The 20,068-nt window shown below is 57.6% G+C and overlaps 1 protein-coding gene across 1 annotated transcript; it reads left to right on the top strand.

Moving 5' to 3' along the window:
• The first annotated feature begins 495 nt into the window (after positions 1 to 495).
• Positions 496 to 19,865, top strand: GGT5 (gamma-glutamyltransferase 5). Its single transcript, XM_012749279.3, has 12 exons — positions 496 to 2,086; positions 10,801 to 10,931; positions 11,189 to 11,284; positions 11,683 to 11,878; positions 12,480 to 12,637; positions 13,021 to 13,167; positions 14,980 to 15,116; positions 15,400 to 15,590; positions 15,963 to 16,069; positions 16,259 to 16,377; positions 16,504 to 16,614; positions 19,322 to 19,865. The coding sequence occupies exons 1-12, from the start codon at positions 1,914 to 1,916 to the stop codon at positions 19,466 to 19,468; spliced, it is 1,713 nt and encodes a 570-aa protein (XP_012604733.2). The 5' UTR covers positions 496 to 1,913; the 3' UTR covers positions 19,469 to 19,865.
• Positions 19,866 to 20,068: the final 203 nt, after the last annotated feature.

Below are 20,068 nucleotides of genomic sequence, written 5' to 3'. Positions count from 1 at the left end.
GAAGACTGAGGCCAGAAGGGCAGGGCTTGCTCTGGGTTGCGCAGCAGTGAGGGAAGTGGGGACTGGACATGGGAATCCCAGGGCCTGAAACACTGGGGGGTGCACTCCAGGTCCCCAGGCCCCATGGAGCCCAGGACTACCTCAGGGGCTGGGGGACTTGAATTCTCCTCTTTTCTTCCCATTGTCCCCTCCCCTGTCACCTATTGGATAAGGACATTCAAGGCCCTTCTCCACTGAGCCTCCCTGGCTGTGCCTCAGACCAGGCCCAGTGTGACATCCATTCCCTTCCCTGAGCCTCTGCACTCTGACCTCTAGCCAGGATGGCTGGGGAGAGGAGGGGGACGTCCCCAACCCTGCTCCCCTGCTGCTCTGGCCTCTGGCCTCTGAGACCAGTGGGTGGGTGGGCTGGCCAGGGCTCAGGAATGCACTGTGGTTTCTGGTTGAGCAATGTCACTATGGTGTGGGGGCTGGGTGGGGACAGGAGGAGGCGCCCACAGTCCCCTGCTGTGAGGCAGCAGTGGGAACAGCTTACGGGAAGCCCTGCCCCTAACGGCCACTCCAGCCAGGGATGACCAAGGGCTCTGGCTGGATGTGGAGGCCTGGCAGGCTGTGTGGCCTGAGCGTGAGGACACAGTCTGTCTCTGGGCCTCGGTTTCTCTGCTGTGCCGGGAGGTGGGCAGACACCTGAGACAGGTGGCGCCCACCTGGGAAGGCGGGGAGGACATGTGGGGGCCGTGCAGGACCAGAGGAGTCCTGCCCTTAGCCCCTTCCCCCTGTGGACCTGCTCAGCCTGGTTCTCCTACCCAGGAAGCCCTCAGTGGGTCCTTACTCCCCCAGCTCCTGAGGCTGGGGAGGACAGAACCCAGGCTCCTGTCCCAAGTGGAGGAGGCACTGCCGGCCTGGCAACAGCAGGATGGACACAGGCAAACAACCCCGCAGCTGGGAGGGGCGGAGCTGCAGTGGGGCAGAGCCCAGACAGGGCAGCCCTTTCTCCAGAGGCTCATGGCTGCATCTCCAGGATGGCAGGTCACAGGGGTAGACGGTGCAGTGGGCGCTGGGTGCCCAGGGCTGGACGCACAGCCTGTCTGCACTCCTCATGTGGCGTCTTTCAGTCATGGGTGTTTGGTGCTCCGGAGTCTGCCTGTCTGAAGCTGAGACCCCCCTTCTGGTCACCTCGAGCCCCTCCCAGGCCAGGCTGCAGCTGACCAGGGACATGAACCTGGGTCCTGAGTGACACCAGCTTGGATCTGGGCTCCCTCTGTCTCTTCAGCCCCACCTGGATGTGGAGGCTGAGCTGCTGCCTGGGCAGCCTTGCCTGACCCTGGGAAGGGAGCCAGGTGGTCCAAGCACTGCTTTCCCTTCCTTGCCAGGAACTGGTGAGCGGCGTGGCAGTTCCTGGCAGCCTGGGTGCAGCAGGCACCAAGTTCGCAGGCATGTTGACATGCGGTAACAGTGGGCGACGGCAGGAGCGGCCGTGGGACCGGCTAGCAGTGAGGGAGTTAACTGCAGCAGCTGGCTCCTTTTGGCAAGAAAAACTTCCCCTGGATGCTGGGCTGCTGGCCTCCCGCCAGGACCAAGCAGCGGCTGAAAACTGGAAGTTGAGGCGTGAGCAGCTCTGCCTCTGGAGTGAACGCTTGCAGAGCACAACAGCCGCCAGCCACCAGCCGCCTGCTGTCTGTCCGCTGCCCACTATTTAGACCTGTCTGTGTGTCCCCCCATCTGTGACCCTGTCTCTGTCTGACCATCCTTCACGTACTATCCTCTCTGTCCATCTGCTTGTCTGTCTCTGGCTCCACTTGTCATCTGTCCAGTCATCTGTGAGTCCACCTGTGCATCCTCTTGTCCATCCATCTGTCCATCCGTCTAGCGTCTGTCTGCCCACCGGCCGCCCCTCTGCCCCTGGTGGCAGAGCCATGGCCTGGGGCCGCAGGACCACAGTCTGCCTGGCCTTGCTGGGGCTGGGACTGGCGCTGGCTGTCATCATGCCAGCTGTGCTCCTCTCTCACCGCCAGGCCCGCTGCGGCCCCCCAGCCTTTGCCCACGCTGCTGTGGCCGCTGACTCCAAGGTCTGCTCGGACATTGGACGGTGAGTTAGAGGCTAGAGGGTGGCCCTTGGCAGGAGACTTTGTAACCAGTGGTGAGGGAGTGGAGGAGGCGTGCGTGTGTGTGTGCTCGTGTGTGCACATCCGCTGGCCGGGGAGGCAAGGGCCATGTGAGTTTGGGCTCCTATACTGGCCAGACCTGCGTGCAAGGAGGCAGCCCCAGGGCTCTTGCACAGCCCAGGGCCCTTGCACGCCTGGTGGGCATGCCCAGGGTTGAACAGGAGCAATGGCAAGGAGGGCAGGTGGTGCATGAGTCCGTTCTTGGCTCCAAGGCTCAGAGGGCCCATTTGCACACACATACGGGGGTCCGTCTTGCCAGCCTGCCCCATGGCCGGCGCTGGCCCTTCAGCAAGGCTGTGTGAGTTCTCCAAAGCTGGGGTCTTCTCACAAGGCATGGGTGAGGGGGTCCAGGGGCCCCCTATGTGGGGACTAGCCTGCTGGGGCACACATAGCGCTGCCAGGGCCAGTCCCCGCAACCCCACTGGCCCGGGACCACATCTCTGGTCTCTCAGACCTGGGAAACCTGGTGCCCTCCCTCCCGTCCTCCCTGCCCACGTCAGGGCAGGGCAAGAGACCGTTGTGAGGGTGTGGTGGAACAGGGCCACAGCTGGCGCTTCCTGACCCTTGTCCAGGAAGCTCGGCCCCAGGGAGGCTTCCGCTGTGGCAGGACCCCCGCCCCCTGTGTCCCGCCCACGAAGCCCAGACGAGTATCCCCTCCCTGCCAGCTACAGGGTCTTCGTCCCAAAGGTGTGTCCTGCCTGCTGTTGTGAGGTCCAAGTGCTCTGTGAACTGGGGGGACAGCCCTAAAGCAATGGGGTGTGGCTGGGCCTGGCCCAAGACACCCCTGGGGAGAGTGTGTTCTGGTCCCCTTCCTGGCCACAACGCTCCAGCAGGCTTTCTCTTTCTGTTTGTTCATTCATTCGCCTTTTTACTCCTTCCTCTGTCCATCCATCCATTGTCCATCTGTCCCTGCCCTAATTGCTTGTGCTACCCCTTCCCCCTCCTGACCTGGGGGGGTGGGGAGGGAACAGGGCTTTCTGTCCCTTCCCTCCGGGCAGAGAATGGCAGCTCAGGGACAAGTGGAGGCCGGCTGCTGCTTGGTCTCCCCAGGGGGTTCCCAGGGGGTGAGGCCAGCTGCCACCCTGGGTAGTGCCCCTGCCTGCCCAGGAGGACGTGCAGAGACGAGGCACCCACTCAGACCTGCAGTTACAAAGACACAAATGGGGCTGGAGGGTCCCTGGTGGGCATGTGGCCCAGGAGTGGGATCTGCTGCCACAGGTCTCCCAGCAGGGGCTGGACCCGCCCTGTCTCCCTGGGTCTCTGTGCGGGGTCCCCATGGCATGCCCTGCCGTGTGCGTGAGCCTCAGGGGTTGGGGTCTCTGCTCTGAGCTGCTCCCTCGTCGACCCTCCCCGGTGAGGCAGGAGTGTGGTTTGTCCCCAGTGTTTGGGGACATACAACTCCCTCTGCTTCCTGTTTTTGTTTGTTTGTTTGTATGTTTTTTGTGTGTGTGAGTGAGACAGAGTCTTGCTTTGTTGCCCAGGCTACAGTGAGTGCCGTGGCGTCAGCCTAGCTCACAGCAACCTCAGACTCCTGGGCTCAAGCAATCCTTCTGCCTCAGCCTCCCGAGTAGCTGGGACTACAGGCATGCACCACCATGCCCGGCTAATTTTTTCTGTATATATTAGTTGGCCAATTAATTTCTTTCTATTTATAGTAGAGACGGGGTCTTGCTCTTGCTCAGGCTGGTTTTAAACTCCTGACCTGGAGCAATCCGCCCGCCTCAGCCTCCCAGAGTGCTAGGATTACAGGCATGAGCCACTGCACCCCGGCCTGCTTCCTGTTTTAAGAAGGCAGGAATGGGAGGGAGCCTGGGCCACCCCAGCTGCCGCAGCAGAACCGGGTCTCTCAACCCTAGGACTCTACTGGGGGGCTGGCGGGGGCTTCAGGAAGGTGCCTGGTGCTGTGTCCTCCTGGCCAAGAACCCTCCCTGCGGGGACCCCTGGCCACTTGCAGCCCAGGTTCCTTCCTCCCGCTGGTCCCCCTCTCCCCACCAAAGCTCCCTCCCCAGCAGGCAGTCCCAGAGCCGGTCCCCACCCTGTGAGCACCAGATCCCTCCAGGGATGGGGCCTTCTGCTGCAGTCGGCCCCTGCGTGCAGGGTCCTAGGGTTTATGTGCGTGAGGACCCAGCAACGCGCCTGGGCAAAGCAGGACAGGAGTGTGGCGACGGTGAGGTCTATGGTCTTCTGGCGTGGTGTCCCTGTTTTGATCCTTGTCTGAACACATAAATGTGTGCCTGCAAAAAACAGGATTTTCTAAACCTATCTGTCATTTCTTCCACATTCATTAGCTGGTGTCCCTAAAGATCCTCCCCAGTCCTGACATTTTGGGTATTACTAGTGACTTATGGATTCTTCTTATTATTATTGTTTTTAATTTTAGGGACAAGGTCTTGCTCTGTCACCCAGGCTGGGGCCCAAGCTGGGGTGTAGTGGCACAATTGTAGCTCACTGCAGTCTCAAACTCCTGGGCTCAAGTGATCCTCCTGCCTTAGCCTCCCAAGTAGCTGGCACTATGGGCTCACACCACCACACCTGACTGATTCTTAATTTTTTTGTAGAGACAGGGGTCTTGCTATGTTGTCCAGGCTGGTCTCAAACTCCTGACCTCAAGTGATCCTCCTGCCTCGGCCTCACAAAGTACTGGGATTACAGGCGTGAGCCACTTCTCTCAGCCTATTATTTTAACTCAGTGTTATAATCCATCACCATTATTCTTTTTTATGCTCAAATTGTCACAAATGTGACCAGTGGGAGCCCCTTTAAGCCAGCAACTATGTTCTTCTACATGTCTTCACTGGCGTTGGAGAACTTTCTTGCTGTTAGCATGGGATGTTCAGGATCAACTTGGAACATTCCCTCAACCAGATCAGAAATCGAGAATTTTGGAGAAGGTATTTTAGGAGCTAAGCTCTGGGTGCTGGGAGTGCTTGTTCCGACTGGGACTCCCTTGCTTCCAGGTTGTTTCTGTTCACAGAGCCAGAAAAAACATATTTATAAAGTGAAAGCAAAACAAAACAAAAAACCAAAAGCAAAAGCTAACGTGAGTCCAGACTGATAGCTCCAGTTCAAATCGACCACCACAGGGATCTTCCTGACGTCCCCTCCTGCATTCAGTCCCACCAGTCGCCATGGTGAAAGATGTGGCTGAGGATATTCACACATTGACTTTCTTGCTTCATCCCCAAATACTCATGAAATGGTTGCAGGATTACTTCAGCCACAGCACCATGGCAGATACCAGATCTGCTAGGTAAAATTCAACATGTCTTTGCAGGGTTTTTGGTGTCGCTGTTCTTAGCGTATATACCAAGAAGATGTACAGTTAATTAAATTCTTTTGCTCTATGGTTGTTCAACATACAAGCTGAATGAATCAACTGAATGAATCAGTTCAACACACAAGTAGGTTGATTCTTAGGGTTTACTTTTCTTATCCATTTTGTTTTCCTTTTTTTTTTTTTTTAAGACAGAGTCTCACTTTGTTGCCCAGGCTAGAGTGAGTGCCGTGGTGTCAGCCTAGCTCACAGCAACCTCAAACTCCTGGGCTCAAGCGATCCTCCTGCCTCAGCCTCCCGAGTAGCTGGGACTACAGGCATGCGCCACCATGCCCGGCTAATTTTTTCTATATATATATTAGTTGGCCAATTAATTTCTTTTTATTTATAGTAGGGTCTCGCTCTTGCTCAGGCTGGTTTCGAACTCCTGACCTCCAGCAATCCGCCTGCCTTGGCCTCCCAGAGTGCTAGGATTACAGGTGTGAGCCACCGCACCCGGCCTCATCTGTTTTGTTTTAATTTCATTTTTGAATAAAAAGTCAGAAGTATATAAAAAGGTACACTCAGAGGTCTTAGTCCCATTCATATTACCTTTTCCATTTCCAATTTGCTCCTTTAGGACCATGGACATTTGTTTCTGATTTATTTTTCCTGTGTTTCTTTTTAAAAAGAAAAAAGATGGCTCATGTCTGTAATCCCAGCACTTTGGGAGGCCGAGGTGGGAAGATTGCTTCAGGTCAGGAGTTCAAGTCCAGCCTGAGCAAGAGCCAGATCACATCTCTAGAAAAAATAGAAAAATTAGCTGGGCATGGTGGCACGTGCCCGTAGTCTCAGCTACTCAGGAGACTGAAGTAGGAGACTACTGGAGCCCAGGAGTTTGTGGCTGCTGTGAGCTATGATGACAGCCCTGTACTCTAGCCCGGGCAACAGACACCCTGTCTCAAAACAAACAAAGAAAATTCTATTTCTTTCCCTTTTTTTGTTTTTTGTTTATTATTCCTGCTTCGTTTTACAAAAACAAGCAAATATATCACTTATTTTATCTTTTTGGTATACCTTTTGGTGTCTAGAAAGGTCTATATTTTTGTTATTTGTTTTTGAGACAGAGTCTCACTCTGTCACCCAGACTAGAGTGCAGTGGCATCAGCCTAGCTCACAGTAACCTCAACCTCTTGGGCTCACTCAATCCTCTTGCCTCAGCCTCCCGAGTAGCTGGGACTACAGGTGAGAGCCACCACACTAGGCTAATTTTTTTCTATTTTTAGTTGCCCCCAGCTAATTTTTTTTTCTCTTTTTTATTAGAGACGGGGGTCTTGCTCTTGCTCAAGCTGGTCTTGAACTCCTGACCTCAAGCAATCCTCCCACCTCAGCCTCCCAGAGTGCGCTAGGATTATAGATGTGAGCCACTGTGCCCAGCCAAGATCCTGTATTTCTTTTAAAAAAAAAAAAGGCTAGAGTAGATTATTTTAGAGATTACAACATGCATCCTTCATTTATCAGAGTCTAACATCAGTTAGTATGTTTATCCTCTTCCTATGTAAAACTTTGGAACCATAATGACTTATATGCAATTATTTCTGTGTACTTTAAATATGTGAGTATATGTCTGCTTATATGTGTCTGTGTGCATTTAGTGTCCTTTAGACCTATTTATGTTGCTGGTGTGGAGCTACAGAAAGTAGAGAGAAGTGTATAATGAGGGCTATGTATCTTTCATCCACTCCAACAACAATCTTACGGCCACACTATTTCACGTGTATTCGCTTCTGCTCCCCCTGCCCCATATTATTTCAATATAAATCCCAGATATATAATTTACCCATAAATATTTCAGTATGTTTTATTTATTTTTAAACCCCAAAAGATAGGATCATTTCTATAGGACTGTAATTTTATACCGATAACATTCATTTAGATTTACCCACACATTTACCTCTTTTGTTGCTCTTTATTTGTAAAAATATCTTTGCTCCACTTTCACTGTTGCAGTGGCATATTGTTAGTGGGCATAGAATTCTAGGTTGGCAGGCGTTTTCTTTCCTCACTTTGTAAACATCATTCCCTTGTCTCTGCTGGGAAGCCAGCCCTCAATCCGCTTTGGCCCCTTTGAAGGCAATCTGTGTTTTTCCCTTTTGAAAAGCTTTATCTCTGGCTTTGAGCAGTTTTGCGTTGATGTGTTTAGGTGGCTCTTTAGAACATTCTCAGTTTTGGCTGGGCACGGTGGCTCATGCCTATAATCCTAGCACCCTGGGAGGCCGAGGCGGGGCGGATTGCTCAAGGTCAGGAGTTTGAAAGTCACAGCAAGAGCGAGACCCCGTCTCTACTAAAAATAGAAAGAAATTTTTTTTTTTTTGGAGACAGAGTCTCGCTTTGTTGCCCAGGCTAGAGTGAGTGCCGTGTATAGTAGAGATGGGGTCTTGCTCTTGCTCAGGCTGGTTTCGAACTCCTGACCTTGAGCAATCCACCCGCCTGGGCCTCCCAGAGTGCTAGGGTTATAGGTGTGAGCCCTGTCCCTGTGGCTCTTTTTAAAGTTGTCTGTGCTTTCTCTTGGGATTCCTTCCTGTTGTCTCATTTCCTCGTTGGCTTGGTGGTTTTAATTTTTGTGCTGGAGGGCGTGTATAAAAATTGTATAATATTCTAGGAAGTGCATGTCAGGAAGGAAAAAAGAAAAGGAAAAAGGAAAAAAAAATTGGGCCGGGCGTGGTGGCTCAGGCCTTCAATCCTAGCACTCTGGGAGGCTGAGGCGGGCGGATTGCTCGAGGTCAGAAGTTTGAAACCAGCCTGAGTGAGACTCCGTCTCTACTAAAAATAGAAAGAAATTAATTGACCAACTAAAAATATATAGAGAAAAAATGAGCCGGGCATGGTGGCGCATGCCTGTAGTCCCAGCTACTCGGGAGGCTGAGGCAGGAGGATTGCTTGAGCCCAGGAGTTTGAGGTTGCTGTGAGCGAGGCTGACGCCACAGCATTCTAGCTGGGGCAACATAAGTGAGACTCTGTCTCGAAAGAAAAAAGAGAAAAACATTGTATAATAATTTCTAGAAATAATTTTGAGGCTGAGATTCTGAAATTCTGGCATCTCTGTCACCCAGTTTGAGTGGCAGGCACTTTGAAGCTGGGTGCCAGTGCTCTCGAAGGCAGCTGTCTCTGGCTGTCTCTCCTGCAGTGAGGACCCCACCATCAGGTGTCAGCATCCCCCTCCCAGCCACGTGAGGGTGTCAACTGCTTTAGCTGGGCATGGTGGCTAGGTGGGAGGAAGCTTGAGCAGGAGTTGGAGATCAGCCTGGGCAACATAGCAAGACCCTATCTCTCTCTCTTTTTTTTTTAAGACCCTATCTCTTTAAAAAAAATTTAAAAGTGCACTGCTCTGCCTCTCAGCCCCCTCTTCCAGGACAGTCACCTTGAGGGAAAAGCCGCTCCAAATGCCAGCCCCGCCTCTCTCCAGCCCTGTAATTCACTGCCTCCAATGCCTTTGAGCAAGTATTTTCTATGTTCCTGGCTTTTTTAGTTCTCTGTGGAAAGTTTGGCCTGAATTATAGTTTCCCAATACCAGTAAGTCTGATTTACATGTAACAGATTAGTTTGCTAAAATGTCAGAGAAAAGGGCAGGGGCCCAGGTAGGAGAGGCTGCTGGCTTGGGCCAGGGTGAGGCGGCGGAGGTACAGCCAGCTGGGTTCCCCGGTGGGTAGGGACATGGGGAGAGAAGGAAGTGACCAGTCAGGGATGACTCCGGGGTTTATGCTGGGTGAAAGGGTGAACAGTGTGTGTGGGGGGGAAGGGCATTTATTGAAACCTTAAAATCTGTACCCCTATAATATGCCGAAATAAAAAAAAAAGGGTGAACGGGTGTGTCATTTTCTAAGAGTGAGGATGGGAGAGGGGCCGTGGGAGGGGCAGGGATAGGAGGAAAATCAAAGTGCACTTTAGGTCATAGGAAGCATGAAGTGCTTCTCAGACACCACGGGAGGCATCTGCGCCCAGCTGGGTGTGCGTGTGTGGAGCTCAGGGGAGGCGACTGGCCTGGAGATAGAATTTGGGGTCATGAGCACAGAGCCTGCGTGGTGTGCCACGAGCTTGCATGAGCAGGACCCAGACCGAGCCTGACAGCAGGAGACCAGGGACCTGGCACAGGGGGGTCAGAAGCCCCTGCAGAAAGGAAAGGCTAGAGTGAGTGCCGTGGCGTCAGCCTAGCTCACAGCAACCTCAAACTCCTGGGCTCAAGCAGTCCTGCTGCCTCAGCCTCCCGAGTAGCTGGGACTACAGGCATGTGCCACCATGCCCGGCTAATTTTTTCTATATATATTTTTAGTTTGTCAATTAATTTCTATTTTTAGTAGAGACGGGGTCTCGCTCAGGCTGGTTTCAAATTCCCGACCTCGAGCAATCCGCCCGCCTCGGCCTCCCAGAGTGCTAGGATCACAGGCATGAGCCACCGCGCCCGGCCTGTTAACCTCATTAAAGATTCGTTCTTCTGCCTGGCTGGAGCAGTCTTCTTTCTTTCATGCCCCTGGCTTCGTGTCTCTGTCCCATTGCGAGGTTCTGTGTCCACATGTGAGCCCAGGGCAGGGACTCAGGCTCAGGGGCTGGGCAGCACGGATCCCAGATGGGCTGGCCCCTGAGGCCACAGGTACCTGAGCTGAGGGGCCGCTGGGGCCAGAGGTGCCACGGGGTGTCATCTGCAGGGCACCCAGGGCTACCCCTCTTTGGGCCTTGGTGTCCCCTCTAAACGCTGGCTTCTTGAGGTGCTGGCGAGCGTCCCTGGGTGTGGGGGAGGAGGCAGCCTTCGGTGAGCTGTGGCAGGCTGTGCCCCAGGGACAGGGGTCCTCTGGACACAGGCCGGTCTGGCCCACACCTCGGAGTGAAAGGCCTCTCCCTTGCTGCCGGTGGACAGATGGGGAGGCTGAGGACAGACAGCGTCGTGCCCTGGTGGCAGGGCAGGATCCTGGGGCCGCCTCGAAGGGGTTGCGGCCAGGATGTCTCTGGCGAGATGGTGGGTGGTGTCCTAGGGTGGGCTCCGGGACCAGCAGGAGGGACCAAGTGGTGGCCTAGGCCTGGATCTGCCTGTGGCAATTGAGCAGTGCTGCCAGGAGCACCTAGGGAATAATGGCAGCAGGAGGACTTTGCAAACTGAGAAATGCCCTGAATTTGGCAAAGGTGAGTGTAAATGGCATCACTCTTTGCAATCTGTAGAGTCCTGTGGACTTGTGAGCAGCTGGATTTGAAGGGGCAGCCCGGTGTGCTCTCTGCCCCAACCTGGGTTTGGCAGCAGCAGAAGGGCTGCCTGCCTGTCCCCATCCCCAGTGAGTGCCAGGTGGGCAGGCCGGGGGAGGGGAGCCCCGCCACTGACTGAGTCGTGTCCCCTAGAGCCATCCTCCAGCAGCGGGGCTCAGCCGTGGACGCCGCCATCGCGGCTCTGGTCTGCACTGGCGTCGTCAACCCTCAGAGCATGGGCCTGGGCGGAGGGGTCATCTTCACTATCTACAATGCAACGACAGGTGGGTCCCCACGTGACCCCCATGGGGGCGATGAGCTTGTCCACACCACTGGACAACGGCTGCCTGAGCCCCTTCCTGGGGCTCCGAGAGGTCCCCACCTGCCCCCTTCACATTGGCTGTGCAAGCTGGGTGTCAGCTCCTGTCCCGACTGTTAACACAGGGGCCATCTCATGATGCAGAGAGGGAAACCGAGGCCTTGAGTAGGCTGGGCTGTCTGGGGGGACCATGACCTCTTGCTTGCTCTGACCCGATCCCAGGGAAGGTGGATGTCATCAATGCCCGGGAGACGGTGCCGGCCAGACCCTCCCCAGGCCTGCTGGGCCACTGCGCCATGGCCCAGCCACTGGGCACAGGTGAGGCTGAGGAGGGGGTCCCGCTCTCACCCACCAGGCCACTGGGGCTGACCAGAACACCCCCCTGAAGGGACAGTGTGCTTGCTGGACAGCTGGGACACCGTGGCACTGGGGGGCTGGGAGCCTGTGGGCAGTCCCCCCCCACAGGGCTGGGAAGGTCCTCCTGGGGGAGGGGCCCTCTGGAAGGGGGATAACAGGGAGAGGGCCTGGCTGGGCAATGCCCTGAAGGCTCAGTGGACGAGGCGGGGCAGGGCTCCAGGGCCAGTTTGTGCAGGGCTGGGGGAGCCAGGGAGGTTGAACAGGGAGGGACGTGGTTGCCGGGGGCTCCAGAAAGTTTATTCTGGGGACCCCTGGGCAGGACTGGCAGCCAGGGGCTGAGGGCAGGGTGTGCCGTGCAGGGGCCCAGTGGATCGGGGTGCCCGGGGAGCTCCGCGGCTACGCCGAGGCCCACCGCCGCCACGGCCGCCTGCCCTGGGCGCAGCTGTTCCAGCCCACCATCGCGCTGCTCCGAGGGGGCCACCGGGTGCCCCCCGTTCTCAGCCAATTCCTGAACCACAGCTTCCTGCGGCCTGCCTTGCAAGCGTCCAGCCTGAGGTGAGCCCTGCACGGCGGCCCCTCGGCTCCCGGGCTCAAAGCCACGTCATGTCTGAGCCCAGCCTGCACCCAGCTCTGCCTTGGTCTCTCCTCACACTGGCGGGTTGACCCGAGGGCGTGTGGGGCCCTAAGGCCAGATGGCCAGTACGTCTCCGTTTCAGTCCATAGACCTTCGGGCTCCACGTGGCAGAACCTAACTCCGAGGGGCTTACACTGGGGGGCTTTATTGTCCAAGTGATAGGGCTCCAGGGGCGGGACTGGGGCTCTGCCATCCGCACGTGGCCCTGGCCCCCTCTCACTGAGGCGTGGCAGGAGGGTTCTGCTGCCGCCCTGCCCGCCCGCCAGCCCACTGACGGGTTGTCCCAGGGGTGGGGAGGGGATAGGCCCAGGTGAACACCCTCCCCACTGGGGAACGTGCCCCCCTGGGCCAGGCTGTGAGCGGGGTGGGTGGTGTCAGCTCCCTCCTCTCCTGGAGAATCTGTGCCCCTGCTGTTCCCCCCGCACCTCAGGACCGCAGGCCAGGGCTGTCCCCTCACAGGGTCCCGAGGACCCCAGGAGATCCCTGGCAGGCCCCCCTGAGGCTGCTTGCACGACCCCCCAGGCAGCTCTTCTTCAACCGGACAGAGCCCCTGAGGCCTCAGGACCCACTCCCGTGGCCTGCGCTGGCCGCCACCCTGGAGACGGTGGCCATGGAGGGTGCGGAAGCCTTCTACACAGGGAGGCTGGGCCGCATGCTGCTGGAGGACGTGGCCCAGGAAGGTCAGCCTCACCCAGGTCCTGCGCCCCCGCCCTGGGCAGGCCCCTCTCCAGCTTCTGCCTCTGGGCCCCCTGTGATCAAGGACCCCAAGAAGCAGAGGCCCCGCGAGTTCGGGCGGCAGAGGGGAGCCACCCGCAGCCAGGCGTCCTGGGCGTCCAGCTCCCACCCTCCCGTCCTCTCCCCAGCCTCCGGCCTCTGTCCACCCCCAACGCCTGGCTCCGAGGGCCCAGCCCTGAGGCCACTGTGCACAGACCCCCACTGTCACCCTCTGGTCTACGAGGCTAGGGGACGAGGGGACCCCCATCGTGTGACCGAGAGCCAGCGGCTAACCCTCTCCGCTTCGGTTTCCCCATCTGTACATGGAGCCCTCCCTGTCTCACCCCAGGGAGCTTTCTGACCCTGCAGGACCTGGCCGAGTTCCAGCCTGAAGTGGTGGATGCGCTGCAGGTGACCCTGGGGGACTACACGCTGTACTCGCCGCCACCGCCTGCAGGGGGCGCCCTTCTCAGCTTCGTCCTCCGTGTGCTGAGAGGTAAGGCCCCGAGCCTCCACCAGAACCCGCCCCTCTGGGGTCCCCAGCTCCAAGCCCAGACACGGCCATGGGTGGCCCCTACCTTTTCCAGCCCAGTCCCCTCTAGGAGCAGGGCTAATGGACGCATGACGCCGAAGGCAGGGAGGTGGGAACCTGCCAGGGTGGTGTTTAGGGCTGGCCTCTGCGTCAGTCTGTATTCGGGGCTTTGCTGGGTCTGACCTCATCCACCTCGAGCCCTGCTCCCCAGCTAGGTAGCCGAGACCCAGGGCGCAGGAGCAGGTGGGCTCTGCAGGGGCTGAGGGCTGTGCACCCAGGATGAGGCCAGTCCAGCCTGTGGCAGCCTGTCCTGGGGTCCTGGCAGTGCCCAGGCTTGGGCTGCCCAAGGCTAGCTTAGTATTAGTGTCATATGGTTGCCGTAACAAACAACCACAAACTTGGTGACTTAAAATAACAGAATTCTTGCCTGGTGAGGTGGCTCTAGCCTATAATCCTAGCACTCTGGGAGGCTGAGGTGGGAGGATCCCTTGAGGCCAGGAGTTCAAGACCAGCCTGGGCAAGACTGAGACCCCATCTCTACAAAAATTAAGAAAAATTAGTTAGGCATGATGGCATGTGCCTGTAACCCCAGCTACTCAGAAGGCTGAGGCAGGAGGATTGCTTGAACCAAAGAGTTTGAGGTTGCTGTGAGCTATGATACCACTGCACTCCAGCCTGGGTGACAGAGGGAGACCCTGTCTCAAACACATACACACACACACACACACACACACACACACACACACACACACGCACGCACACCAAACAAACAAGCAAAAAAGAAATTTATTCTATCACATTTCTGGAGCCCAGAAGTCCAATATCAAGGTGTTCACAGGGTCACATTCCCTCCACGGGCTCTAAGGGAGAATCGGTTTTCTGCCTTGTCAACCTACATAACAAACAAACAGGGCGCTCTCAAAGAAAATGAAGGTGGGGCGTGGTGGCTCACACCTGTAATCCTAGCACTCTAGGAGGCCGAGGCGGGAGGATCGTTTGAGCTCAGGAGTTGGAGACCAGCCTGAGCAAGAGTGAGACCGTCTCTATTATAAATAGAAAAAATTAGCTGGGCATGGTGGTGCATGCCTATAGTCCCAGCTACTTGGGAGGCTGAGGCAGGAGGATCAGTTGCGCCCAGGAGTTCGAGGTTGCTGTGAGCTAGGCTGACGCCATGGCACTCTAGCCCAGGAAACAGAGTGAGACTCTGTCTCAAAAAAAAAAAAAAAAGCTCAAATACAATCCGAGGGTGGATGGGCAGTGGCTGGGCAGGTTTCCTTGGAGAAGCATGTTTCATGTGAGGTCGTGTGGCCTTCATGTGGCACTGTGGTCTCTGCAGTCTCTTGGGATGGCTTTGTTGGCAGGAATACAGTGTGGAAACCCTGCCTTCACACCTTCCCCAGCTCTGTTTGTCAGGGTTTTTAAAAATGAAAGCGACTCCGTTCTGATCCTGCCCATTTTCGTAGCCTCATCCAGTGTCGGGGGCTGCCGGCCTGCCTTGGCTTGCGGCTGCATGGCTGCAGTCTCTGCCTCTGTGTTCACACTGCCTCCCCGCCTCTGCAAGGCACAGGTGGTCACATTGAGGGCCCCTCGGGTAATCTTTCCTTCTCAAATCCCTGACATGCTTTGCCATTAAAGGTAATATTTGCTCTTGTGCTGTATAAAGTCATATTCTCAGGCTCTGGGCATTAGGCATTAGGATGTGGATGAACCTCTTCGGGGAGCCACTATTCAACCCCACCCACAGCGAGCCCCACCTGTGCCCTCCCTCCTCCCCAGGGTTCAACTTCTCAGCAGAGTCGGTGGCCAGCCCCGAGGGGAGCGTGGACATGTACCACCACCTCGTGGAGACGCTCAAGTTTGCCGAGGGGCAGAGGTGGCGGCTGTGGGACCCTCGCAGCCACCTGGAGGTCCAGGTGAGGTTGCCTGGGGCTGGTGAGCGCTGTCTTCCCTGCCCCAGGGCTGGGCAGGAAGGGAGGGGCAGGCCTGGCAGGGGGAGGTGGGACCCTGGGGTGGCAGGTATGGGGCAGGAACAGCAGTGGCACCATTTCTCAAGGGGCCTGGAGACGGGCAGGGCCTGGGCCCAGGCTGGCTTGAGGGAGGCCGCTCTGGCCACCAGGTAGAGGGCAGACTGGAGAGGGCCTCCCGCGGATCCCACCTGGGCCCTCACTGCCCCTGCCTGCTGCCCGCCTGTCCCAGAACGCCTCCCGAGACCTGCTGGAGGAGGCTTTTGCTCAGCACGTCCGCCAGCAGATCGATGGCCGTGGGGACCACCAGCCCAGCCACTACCACCTGGCCGGGCCCTGGGGCCACAGGATGGGCACAGCCCATGTGTCTGTGCTGGCGGAGGACGGCAGCGCTGTGGCAGCCACCAGCACCATCAACACGCCGTGCGTGAGGCCCGGGGCAGGCAGGCAGCCCCCAGCTCCGCTGCCTGCACCCCCGGCACCACCAGCATGGCCGGACACCCCAGGGCCCCCCTTGCTCACCCCACAGGGCAGCACCTTGCTTTTTCCCTCTCCCTTCTTCCCCTCCTGCACCCCTGACATCTCTGGCTGAAAAAGCTATTGCTGGGGTGGCCCTGAGCCAGGACTAACCTGGGCGTGGGCCTCACTCAGAAGGCCATCCTAGTGGGGGGCGCAGGTGGGTCTTTGGGGACCCCTCCTGGGTGGTGCCAGAGAGAGACAGCGGCTCCAGCACGCGGGAGGGCGAGTGTGAGGTGAGGGTCCTGCAGGTGGCCCAGCCCGCTCTGCCCTGTGCAGCTTTGGCGCAATGGTGTACTCACCGCAGACCGGCATCCTCCTCAACAACGAGCTCCTCGACTTGTGCTGGAGACGCCGCCCGGGCTCCGGCGCCGCCCCCCAACCTGGTGAGAGTGGGGGCTCCCAGCCAGGTTCCACAGGGGCCCTGCGGGGGAGCGGAGGGAAGGTGGCCGGGCCGGGCTGCATGCCGGGTGGGCCGCCCACTCACTGAGCCACTGTCTGCTCAGTGGTGAGAGGAGGCAGGGTGGGTGTTGGCTCAGAAGTAAGGCTGCAGGGGGCACCTGTCTGGCCCTCAGTTCCAGGTGAACGGCCCCCGTCGTCCATGGTCCCCTCCATCTTGATTAATGAAGCCCAGGGGTCCAAGCTGGTGATTGGTGGGGCTGGTGGGGAGCTCATCATCTCTGCCGTGGCCCAGGTGAGCCTGGGGCTTCCTGGCTAGAGTGGCCCCTCTCTGGGCAACTCTCCTTGGGGTGGGGCTGTGAGGGCTGGTGTAGGGCAGCTGGTGCCCCCACATTCCCTGGACCCCCGTGCTCTCCCCCAGGCCATCGTGAACAAGCTGTGGCTTGGCTTTGACCTGAGCACGGCCGTGGCAGCCCCCATCCTGCACGTCGGCAGCGAGGGCCATGTGTCGTACGAGCCCAACTTCAGCCAGGTGAGGCTGCATCCAAGCCACCACTACGCGGTGATAACCCCCACCCAGTCCGTGCTGCTCAAAGGCCCCTGGGAGGAGCTCAGCTATGCAGTGTCTTCGGCCAGGAACAGTTTGCTTTGGGGACCATAGTGTGGAATCCCTCAATGGGGGAAGTGGTCAGTGGCCTCCAGGGCAGTTCTGTGGCCTCGAAGGCAGAGAGCAGGGTGTTGTCTACACTTCTCCTGGGATGAGGACCTAAGCACCTTGGTCTCTGCTCTGTTTACACCATTTTTTTGGAGGCTAGTTTTCCTGGCTGTGGCCTCTCAGGCCCTCCCTCGTGGTGATTTGCTTCCTTGTGTGATTTTGCAACTAACATTTGTGAGTTTATTCCTAACAGAGGTTGTTTTTCCTGGGGGAGTCTGCAGAGTGATTTTATTCTGGGGCATTGGGGGATGGGTTGGTGTTAGTTCTTATTTATTTATTTATTTATTTATTTTTTTGAGACAGAGTCTCACTCTGTTGCCCAGGCTAGAGTGCGTGGTGTCAGCCTGGCTCACAGCAACTTTTAACTCCTGGGCTCAAGTGATCCTCCTGCCTCAGCCTCCCAAGTAGCTGAGACTACAGGCATGCGCCACCATGCCTGGCTAATTTTTTCTATATATTTTTAGTTGGTCAATTAATTTCTTTCTATTTTTAGTAGAGATGGGGTCTCGCTCTTGCTCAGGCTGGTTTCAAACTCCTGACCTTGAGCAATCCGCCCACCTCGGCCTCCCAGAGAGCTAGGATTACAGGCGTGAGCCACCACGCCCGGCCAGTGTTGGTTCTTATAAACATTTTTTGGTTCCTCCACAAAAGCCCACAGCCCAGGAGCTGAATTCCCTTGGCTGACTCCCCTCTGTCCCCAGACAGGTGGTCAGCTTCCTCAGGGTTTCTCTGGCCTGGTGGGTGTCTTTGTTAGAATCTATTTAAAAGACTGACAGCTTTTGAAGGCTCCAAACTTTGCACCCAAGGTCAGTGCAACTAGCTGGGGTTCCAGGTCCTCGAAGCGCCTTTCCCATATGAGCGTCTCTCGGTCTCAAGGCCACCTTCCATGGCCCTTGCGGCTCTGAAGACCATAGACTGGGGGCCTTTCATCCAAAGGGGGCTTAGTCCCTGAGAACCTTAGTCTTAAGACCTTGGCCTATTAGACAAACTCTTGGAGTCTGAGGCCCTCTCTCCCTCTTCAGAGTCCTCCCAGTGGCAGGATGTCCCTCTCGGTGTCCTCGGGTTCCAGGGACCTTGTATCTGTAGGCTCTCAGGATCCGGGCATATCCTCTTACCGTGTCCTCCTCAGCCCTCGCCCGAAGGCCCTTACTTGGCAAACATCAATTCTCAGGACCTGGTGCTCGGACCTTACTTAAACTCTGAGAATTTGAGAGACAACAGTCTGGGGACTGATTCCCATAAACCCAAAGTCCTCAGTTCCCTTGGGGAGTCAGAGTGTCAGCTGTGCAGATCTAGGGCTTTCCAGAGAGAAAACCCTAAACTCTGGATTGGAGACCTTGCGTCTCCAAGGACCTTTGCACTAAGGCCCAGGGACGGGGGCAGGGAGGGTCTTTGATCTTCAGGGTCTTGGAGTTGGGCCACTAGACTCCAAGGAACGCAGTCTCTGAGGACCGAAAGGCCAGCTCTGTCCTCGGCAGTGAGGATCTCGGCCTTTCAGTCGGAGGGTGCCGTGGGACGGGGACGTCAGGCACAGAGACGCCACCGAGAGCGCAGGCCTCCGAAGCCTCACCCTGCAGCAGCTCAGGTTGTGCGGCGCCACCTGATGGCAGAGCTCCTGTCCTGGAGACTGCAGTTGGTACCCAGGGGTCTCTGGAATCTCAGGCCCAGAGGGGCAAGGTTCTAGGCCCATTAGTCCAAAACGGTGTGGAGAAACGTGGGTCCCCCGTGCCAGGGTTCTTGCCCCTATGGACTGGTAGTGTGGGGACTGTAACCCCGGGGCAAGGTACTTAGTATCTTAGAAACCGACACTGTAGGTCTAAGGGCCCGCCTTGGTCTCTCATCTCCTCAAAGTCCACAGATTCGGGTCTGGGGCCTGAGCCTGCAGTGCCCCACACACTCCACTCTGGGACGGCCGGGGCCTCCAGCCGGGGCTTGAACTTCCTTGGATTTGTGGGTGTTCGGAGTGAATGGGACCTGCAATTTCGGGTCCTTCTCTAGCCGAACCCTCCAATTCAGCCCTAAACTTGCGAGGTGTCGGGCCCTGAGGGGTTTGGTGGCTGTGTTCCTGGATGTCCGAGGTCCTGAGTCTCTTCATCTGTGTGTTGAGATCGTGGGTCTTGTGTGGCCCGGTGGAGCTCCCGTCCAGGGGCCTGGACACCTGGCAGGGGCTCTTTGTGCTCAATGTCCTGGGGTCCTGGGCGGGAGACCCCGGCAGGGAGAGTGACCTTGAGCTGGGCAGTTGCTGATGCAGGGGTGACTCAGGGCTCCGAAGGCCCCAGCGTCAGCCTTCTGGAAGGCTTCGCTCTCAAGGTCCCCAAAGTCGGGGGCCTCTCGGTCTAGTTCTCCAGGAGCCACCGGACTCACCTGTGTGTGCTGAGGGCCTGGTGTGCTCCATCGAGGGCAGAGGGAACTTGCATCTGGACGCCCTTGTGGCCCGAGGGACGCCCTCCCCGCGCGTTCTGGTGGGTTTCCCGCTTCCTGCCCGGGCCCCTCACCTCCGTGAACCTGCCTCTCTCTTGTCCAGGAGGTGCAGAGGGGGCTCCGAGAACGCGGCCAGAGCCGGGCCCCGAGGCCCCACTTCCTGAACGTGGTGCAGGCCGTGTCCCAGGAGGGTGGCTGCGTCTACGCCGCATCTGACGCGAGGAAGCGTGGGGAGGCCGCGGGCTACTGAAACAGCAATCTGCCCAGAGCTGGGACCGGCTCGAGATCTGTCCTGCGCCCAGGCGGGATGTGGCCAGGGCACCAAGCTCTCCGGTCCAGCTGGGACCGAAAGAGGCGGGGACCAGCCTCAAAGACGGAGGACGACGGGGGCTGAGCCTCACACCCAACCCCCTCCCCGGGCCCCTTGTGGCCCTGCCCACCCACCCCCGTCCCTCTGCAGGCCTCTGGCCAGGCCACTCGCCCACCCTCCCGACGTGTGGATCCCCCAGCCCAAGATTAAAGAGGAAGCCACAGCATGGCCTGATTCAGCAGTTCTGAGTGGGGCAGGGGTATCCCCAGATAGTCTTCAGTAGGGTGCAGGCGCCAAGTTCCACAGTGTACCACCATGGAGGCAGGAAAACCGAGGCCTGCAGACAGGCCAGGCCTCGCCCAGCCACCTGTGGGCAGAGGTAAGCACCCCCCACACTCTGTTCCGGCCACGGCACTGCCAACGTTCAGCCATGTGGCTGGCCTGGAGCTTGCGTGTTGGTGGGAAGGCAGGAGTGTGGCCTGGGACACCTGTCTCCGCCTCCTGGGGCCCTTGGCCAAGGGCCACCTCTGGACCTTGTCA

This window comes from Microcebus murinus, chromosome 22, assembly GCF_040939455.1.
Source record: "Microcebus murinus isolate Inina chromosome 22, M.murinus_Inina_mat1.0, whole genome shotgun sequence".
In the NCBI taxonomy this organism is placed as follows: domain Eukaryota; kingdom Metazoa; phylum Chordata; class Mammalia; order Primates; family Cheirogaleidae; genus Microcebus; species Microcebus murinus.
This window is presented reverse-complemented; position numbering and strand designations above follow the sequence as displayed.